General features: G+C 45.1%; 1 protein-coding gene across 1 annotated transcript in view; it reads right to left on the reverse strand.

Moving 5' to 3' along the window:
• The window catches only part of LOC103200695 (guanylate cyclase soluble subunit beta-2-like), a 119928-nt gene that overhangs the window by 15734 nt on the left and 95611 nt on the right, over positions 1-8583 (reverse strand). Inside the window, exon 14 of the mRNA XM_007945246.2 lies at positions 7559-7651. Within this exon, the coding sequence (XP_007943437.1) occupies positions 7559-7651 (93 nt within the window). The remainder of the gene's footprint in view (positions 1-7558; positions 7652-8583) is intronic.

Genomic DNA, 8583 nt, shown 5'->3' on the forward strand with positions numbered 1-8583 from the left:
AATCCTATCCCCAGGTCTAAAACAGTCCATTCTATCTTTCAACTTTCTTAACTTCCTCACCATTTAGAAATTCTGTAATACACAGTCTTTTCCCTCTTTTTGTTTGTAGTTGTTCTCACTCTCAAATTGATGTCTCTGGTTCCCTGTTTACAATCTTATAAGCTCATTTTATTTTGGATATGTCCATAGCTGTTGTTTCTGGGTTATGTTATCTTGTGTATTAATGGTACAACATGGCAGCGTCCTCAGGACCGGCAAAAGTCTATCCCTCGGCCCACCTTTCTTTTCACTTTCCCCAGTTTATTCCCTAGCTACCATACACAGTCCTCTGCATGGACCCTGGCTAGCAGGGGATTTTTAGATTAATTCTTAAGTCTTACGACCACCGGATTCTGCGAGAGCGCTCTCTTTAAACATCCCAAATAGTTACACTGCTTTTTTTTTTAAATGTACAACATGGCAGCGCCCTCCGGACGGCAAAAGTCTGCCACTCAGCCCACCTTTCTCTTCACCTTCCCCAGTTTGTTCCCTTGCCACTGTACACAGTTCTCCACACGGACCCTGGCTAGCAGGGGATTTTTAGATTAATTCTTAAGTCCTACTGCCACTCCGGAATGTCCAGGTCATTTATGCCATCATGGGCGCTCAGGTCCCTGCCAGACCGCAGCTCTGTATATCTCCTTTTATGGTATTTTCATGCAAATTCTTCTGCTAGTTGGGGTTTAGTCTACTTCTGAATCCTTCTCTTCAAGGCTCAGGGGTCCAAGATTAATTTCTGTGTCTGTGTTAATTGGTTTCCCTTTTCTTTGTTGAAGAGGGTCTGTGCAGTCCTTCTACCTAGTCCGCCATCTTCCCAGCCCCTGCTCCATAGAGTTTTGAATGGCTGATTTATTCTGGAAATAGATCACCAGGCCTTTCTTACAAGGTACCAGTGGGTGGACTCAGGCCACCAACTTTTTAGTGAGCAGCCAAGCACTTAATCATTTGAGCCACCAGGAATCCTCCACTACAACAGGGGTTCCCAAACCTGATGGTTCATCAGAATTCTGTGTAGACCTGGGTAAAAACACAGAGTCACAGCCTGGCTCTGGACCTACTGAGTCTCTCCCATGATTTGGGAGGTAGTCCATATTGCTAGCAAGTTGTTCCTAATGGCTCTTGATGCCCAACTACCTGCTGCCTGCCCATACCCAGCTCTTATGTTGTATTCCCCTCTATGATAACAGGGGTGATAACAGTGGCTTTAGAGACTAGTCTTAACACTGAAAATCCTGTTTTCCTCTGCAGTGATCTCTTTATTGGTAAAGAGTTCATTCACACCTCCCAGGCTCTTCTTCCAAGAGAACTTCCCTGGCTAAGAGCTCAACTTTTAGAAAGCCAGAGGTCAAAAACAGCCATTCCATTTATCAGGGCCAAGTAGAAGAGGTCAAGAAAGCTTGATGGCCATGCATATGAAGGCCTCAGAAAGTCTGCTGAAAGGCCTCTGAAGAGAATAGGGGCCCAGCCTTCCTTTAGTGGCCTGGCTCCAAACCAGCTGGTCCCCAGCTAATTGGACACGTCTGGGGAAGGGTGTTTGTATTGTCAGGACTCGAAAGCAAGGGACAAGAACCCTGGCAATTCAATGACCACAAACCCATCCAAGAATTCCCATCAGGGGGACTGCAAATGGTGGGAAAGTTCTTCCAGTTTGGAAAAGTGCATCAAATTTGGAGGGAATCAGTAAACCTCAAGCATGAACTAAGCCCTGAACTCTAGCCTCAGCTAAAGAGAGACCCTTGCCACTGAAGTTCTTCAGAGGAATAATTAGGACCTGGCTTAAGAAGTCCCCCAAGCTGAATTAACCTGCTGCGAACCCAGCGAGTGGACACCCTGACTATGATTTATAAGGAGAGGTCATGTCCAGAAAAGAGCCTGGGCATCTTGCCAAAGTACCGTATGCAGGTCAGCCTGGAACCCATTATTACAGTCGTCAGGAAAATCAGTTAGGAAGACAAGTTGAAGCAAGTTGAAATTTGAAAAACACATTCACAGTGGCCTGACGAGATGCCAGAAGAGCCTGCCAGCAGGGACAGCTGGAAGGCCAATTTCTCAGTCAAGACTGAAAGGTGGTTGCTTAAATATCTGAGTCAACACACACAGATTTCTCTCCAGCTCAATACTCCTGTTTAATTGAACTAGGGAGTCTCTCCAATGACACATCCAACACCCAATAGAGTGCAGTGAAAGGAAAGCACACTATTGAAGTGCAAACGAGGTCCTGGGTGCTGCCTGCAGATCTGTGATTCAGTGTTGTTGTTATGTGCCTTCCAGTCTGAGACCGACTCATAGTGATCTCTCCTTGGGTTTCCGAGGTAGTATCACTGCAGAAGTAGATTGCCCAACCTTCCTTCCGAGGAGTGGCTGGTGGCTTTGAACCACCAGCCTTCTGGTTAGCAGTCAAGTGCCTTATGCACTATGCTACCAGAGCTTCTGTGATTCAATGAGGCCCCCTTTAAAGAGAGCAAGAGAAAGAGTGCACTTCTTTCCCTCTGCTGGCCCTCGGTGGGGGTGTCAGTCAGGATGCTGCTCAGCTCTGCACCTCTGTGTGCTGCCCAGGCACTGAGATACTTTGTCAGGAGGCACGGTATTCACAGGGGAAGAAGGAGGAAGACGATTGCCTGTTTCCCACTCCCCAGAGCCAAGTCTGATGAGGAGGTTTGCAACTGGCAAGCCATAAGTTTGGCAATCAGGTGACAACCTGGTGAGGTTGATTCTGACTCATGTGATCAATGAGGTGAGTCTTGAATGGTCTCCCAACTTTCTAGAGATTGAGAAACCAGCAGATCTCTGAGGTAGCAAGTGCCAATAGCCTATAATAATGCCCACATAGGAGTCAGGTGGAATGGCCCAGGGATCAGGGTTAAGGACGGGCTCCTGCACTGACCCTATGGCAGTTTTCACTTACCTCAGAGCTAAGCATGGTATGACAGACCTAGCAAGGCTTGAAAACCCATGTGAGAACTGGGACCTATATCACAATGAAAAAGCAGATCCCGTGAGCACATGGGAGTCAGTGGGTAGTACAAACAATTAACACACTTGACTGTTAAACCAAAAGGTTGGCATTCAGGTCCACCCAGACATGCCTCAAAAGAAAGATCTGGTGATGTGCTTCTGAAAAATCAGCCACTGAAAACTCTCAGGAGCACAGTTCTACTCTGACACACACAGGGTAGTCAGAAGCTGGAGTTTGCTTGAAGGCAACTAATTTGGTTTTGGGTTTTGGTGAGTAGGTGACATGAATCCTATGAGGCTACATTATATAGCTTGCTCTATCATGTCTGCTGTCAACCATCAGAGATAAGGAAGAAGCCTATGCAGGTGAAGGACTCTTACATTAGTGTATACACAAATCACCTGGGAAAGTTGTTAAAAGGCTGTTTCTAATTCCATAGGTCTGGGATTGGGTAGCTAAAGTCCAATGGCCCAGCTTGCTTTGTCTTCATTTCTCTAAGCTTCTGGCTCACACTGGTCAGTTTATCATCCACTCACAGTTTCTGAGTATTCATCATCAATACACCTAGCTGACCTAGTTCTTTGTTCACATCCCACAATCAGAAATATGATCAAAGGAGACCCAGATGATCCCACTGTGAAACTAAGAAATCCAAGTGCAGTGGCCAATGGCTGGGATAAACTATGAAATTTTCACAGTCTATACTCAAAGAAGGTTCGCATGGTCTGTCCAAGACAAAATGAAATTCTTCCATTTTCTAGTTGTATGACCATATGTAAATTAGGTAACCTTTCTGCACTCAAGTTTCAAACCTGTTACAGACATAGTGATACCTACTTGACTGCTGTATCAAATGAAATAATGTCCACATAATGAGATAACCCACAGAGCACAGCACAGTTTCCCCAAATGTCAGTACTCCACCCTTCCCCTAGATAGCTTCAGTTGCTCTTTCTCTATTCATCAAGGTTTGTTTTTGTCCAGGAAAACAACAGTTAGAAGAGATACTAAATCAGGACCCCAGTTGAGAAATTTCTGTCTTCCATCTCTAAGCAAGATGGAAAGACTACCATGCAGAAGAAGTTTGAAAAATGAATTTGTTCAGCTTCCTGGAGCAATGCCTAAGGCACTTGACTGCTGACAGAAGGCTGGCGGTTCAAACCCAGCAGCCACTCCTCTGAAGGAAAATGGGGCAATCTACTTCTGTAGTGACACTGCCTCGGAAACCCAAGGAGGTGTCGCTATGAGTTGGGTCTGACTCGACGGCACAAAACAATACCAACAACAACAGAGCTCCCCTTTGGCACTCTTTGTGCAGACATCATGGGAATTCAAATAGCAGAGGCCTTCTACCTGCAAGGTTACCAGTAAGCCACACCAGTGCTCCATCCTACCCCATACTTCATGCTCATAGTTTTTGCATGTGGATAAGAAAGCTCAAGGTCAAGACATGTTATCAAGAGGGACTAGTCCCTGGAGGAGGACATCATGTTTAGTAAAATAGAGAGTCAGTGAAAAAAAGTAAGATCCTCAACAAGATGGATTGACACAGTGGCTGCAACAATCGGCTCAAATATAGCAACAACTGTGAGGATGGTGCGGGAACCAGATAGTGTTTCATTATGTTGTACATAGAGTTGCTATGAGTCAGAACTGACTCACTGACACCTAACAACAACAACAGGAAGGTAGAGACTTCATGTGTTTAGTTCAATGAGCGCTCACAGATCCTAAAATAGTGCATGATGTCAGTATTCTGTGTATCCCCAGAGTGTCAACAGATTTTTAAGAAATACTGTTGAATGAACCAATAAAACATACAATTGTATACTGTGATAGCATTGAACAACTGTTCAGAACTTGAATCCTGCCAGACACATGCAACTACGAGGAGATAGGGAGTAGTGGGGGGGGGCGCAAGATGATCTTTTTGGGAACAGATCTCCCGGTCTTTTTGTTCCATGGAGTGGTTGGTAGTTTTGAACTGCCGACACTTCAGTTAGCACCCAAGTACTTAACTAGTGGTTGCACCACCAGAGCTCTTTCATTCAACCCATAATACTATATAAAGAGAAGAAAATGTTAATAATCCATGTTAAGAGCTTCTTGTTGTTGTTACTTCCTGTCAAGTGGATTCTGACTCATGGCGACTCCATGGGTGCAGAGTAGAACTGCTACTCCACTGGGGTTTCAAGGCTGTGACCTTTCAGAAGCATATTGCAGGCCTGTCTTCTGAGGTGCCTCTGGGTGGCTTCAAACCACCAACCTTGAAGCTAGTGGTTGAGTCCTTAACTTCTTGCACCACCCAGGGACTCCATAAAGGCTTAGCTATCATTAATTTTATTAGAAAATGTCTCTTCAGTTAAATGTTTCCCGGGTTAGGCACTGCCCCCTGATGCCTGAAGGCTTTTCCCTCATTTGATTCCAGAATCTGAAGTTGAAGGAATGATCAGCAACTTTTTGTTCAATCACTGGTAAGAGGAGGCAGAACAATACTCCTCAGTTCATAACATGGTCAGGTTGAATTTTGGGTCCTGCTTCAAGCAGATGTTCTGTCATTACCCAGATCTGTTCCCAAAAAGATTGCAGCCTTGGAAACATTATGGGGCAGTTCTCCTCCGTCCTACAGGTTTACAAGGAGTAGTAATTGATTGGACAGCAAACAATAACAAAAACCAAACCCACTGCCATAGAGTCAGTTCCAACTCATAGCGATCATACAGGACTGAGTAGAATTGGCCCATAGGATTTTCAAGGCTGTAAATCTTTACAGTAGCAGATTGCCTCATCTTTCTCCCATGGAGCAGCTGGTGAGTGCAAACCACTAACCTTATGGTTAGCAGCCGAGCACTTTAACCACTGTACCACCAGGGCTCCTGGCAGACAACAACATAGTTGAATTGTGTTCCCCAAAAGATAAGTTAAGAACATATCTATGTGTGAGAAAAGAAGAGTCCTAACCCTGACTGGAAGGTTGGGCAATCCTACTTCCGTAGTGATACTGCCTCGGAAACCCAAGGAGGGGTCACTATGAGTCGGGGCCGACTCGAAGGCACATAACAACAACAACAACAACCCCGACTTCCTGTCAATGTGACTCTGTTTGGAAACAGGATGTTTTAAGGTACTACTCATTAGGTTAGCATAAGGTTATACTGTAGTGGGATGGGTCCTAATCCAATCTGAGTGGTAAAAAGGGAGAAAACAGAGGCACAGAGGGCTGATGGCCATGTGGAGATGGAGGCAGAGATAGAAGTGACACAGCTATGAGCCAAGAACAGCAAGAACGCCAGGGATTGGTGGAAACCATGTGATGCGGAATAGTGAAGAGGTCTCTTTGTTAAGAGTAGGCATGCTGTTGAGGACCAGGATGGCAAGAGAAACTCCGTTTTGTGGGTATGTGGAGACTAGTAAGTTATCCTTAGTGCTATGAATTGAATTGTGTTTCCCAAAATATGTGCTGGAATCCTAACCCTTGTACCTATCGCTGTGATCCTGTTTGGAAATAGTTTTGTTATGCTGTTGTTTTGTTAGTGTGTTTCAGTCAGTTCTGACTCATGGTGATCCGATGTGCTACAGAGTAGAACTGTGCTCCAATGGGTTTTCTTGACTGTAATCTTGATGCAAGCAGATCTCCAAGACTTGTCTTCTGCAGTACTGCTGAATGGGTTTGAACCACCAACCTTCAGGTAAACCAAACCCAAACCCACTGCCATTGAGTCGATTCCAACTCATAGTGACCCTATATGACAGAGTAGAACTATCCCATAGGGTTTCCAAGGCTGTAAATCTTTATGGAAGCAGACTGCCTCATCTTTCCCCTGTGGAGCAGCTGGTGGGTTCAAACTGCTGACCTTTTGGTTAGCCACCAAATGCTTTAATCACCATAACACCAGAGTGCCTTTTTAGGTGAACAGTTGAGCACAAATCCTTTGCAAAACCTAGGGACCTTTTTTTATGTTAATTAGGTCATATCAGTGTAGGGTGGGTCTTAAACCTAATCACTTCTAAATTATAAAATGGGCAGGTACAAATAGAGCAAGACAAATGACATGTGAGGATCCTCTGCAGAAAAGGAATGCCAAGGATGGCCAGCAGACTCCAGAAGCTAGAAGAGAGGCCCACAGAAGGAATCAACACAGCTAAGATCCTGATTTGGACTTTTAGCCTCCAGGACTAGGAGAAAATAAATTTCTGTTCTTTAAAGCCTACCATTTGTGGTATTTTTGTTACAGCAGCACTAGGTAACTAAGACACTAAGTATTCAAGACCCTGTTGGGATGAGGGGAGGAGGAGATGTAGAGGGCTCTTTCAGAATGAGGAGCTCTCTACGGCCTTTGGGGTGGGGAGATGGGTGAGTATGGGGTGTTAAGGCAAAAACTGATACAAAATACAGCAAGTAGTGAGTGAGATGAGCTCTGCCCCAGAAACTGCCAGTGCCCATGACTCTCATTCCCTCTTTCCACCCCCATGAACTGTCCACAGGAATCAGTGGATACTCTTCAAGAGCAACACAGCACTGGGAACTAAGAGCATTGTGAAACAAATCCTTGGTGGACTCACCATCTGCCTCCTTGTTGGGGGACGGCTGCTGACTGTCAGCATAACTCATTACAGCAACGGCTTTGTTTTCTTGATGTCCTTGAGTGCTTGCTTCTACAGAAAAGCATGAGGGGAAGGAATAATGAACAAGGACATACAACTGGGCCTCCCAACAGACACATGGAGCGGGAAAGGTGGAAGGGCCTTCTTGCATGCCTCTGAATCTTAGCAGCCCCTTTGATATTTCTTTCAGATGCCTGTCAAGTAAAGGAATGGAAAACTGTTCTGTTAAATGTCATTACTAGGAATGGTAAAGGATATTTAATACTCTTACTGTACTCACCACCCCAAAGAGGAATGAGCAAATGCACCTGCTTTTGAGAACCAAAAATCCAGTTGCCCTCTAGTGGATTCTGACTCATGATGTGTGTGTCAGAGTAGAACTGTGCTCCATAAGGTTTTCAATAGCTGATTTTTGGATCTAGATCACAAAGTCTTTCTTCCAAGGCACTTCTAGATGGACTTGCACCTCCACTCTTTCAGACCAAGTGCATTAACCGTTTGCAACACCCAGGGGGAGAAAAGGAGGATAGGTTAAAGAAGTGCTTGTTGGGTCTCCATCCTTACTTTTTCCTGTTACCTTCTGAGTGTCTTCATTTGGGGGACTCTCCTGCTACTGCTTTGGTCTAAGACATAGTTAACTCTGGCTGCATGTTGGAATCACCTCGAGTTCATCTTCTGACTCTCCTTCCCACTCCTCCCTGAAAATCATGCAGAAAGCCAGTATGTGTATCCCATGAAAGGAAAGAAGCAAAACTGGAAAGAGTATTTGCTGAATGGGTTTCAGCAGAGCTTCCAGACTAAGATGGACTAGGAAGAAAGGCCTAGTGAACTACTTCCAAAAATCAGTCCATGAAAACTCTTAGGCTCACAACGGTTCATTCAATCTACACCCTATCACGGGGACGATGTTCTGTGGTGCATGGAGTCACCAAGTCAGGTGCCAACTCCACAGCAGCTTACTGCAACAATAACAACACGTGCAG

The sequence above is a fragment of the Orycteropus afer genome, unplaced genomic scaffold, assembly GCF_000298275.1.
Source record: "Orycteropus afer afer isolate SDZICR_OR568_19922 unplaced genomic scaffold, OryAfe1.0 scaffold00134, whole genome shotgun sequence".
Classification (NCBI taxonomy): Eukaryota; Metazoa; Chordata; class Mammalia; order Tubulidentata; family Orycteropodidae; genus Orycteropus; species Orycteropus afer.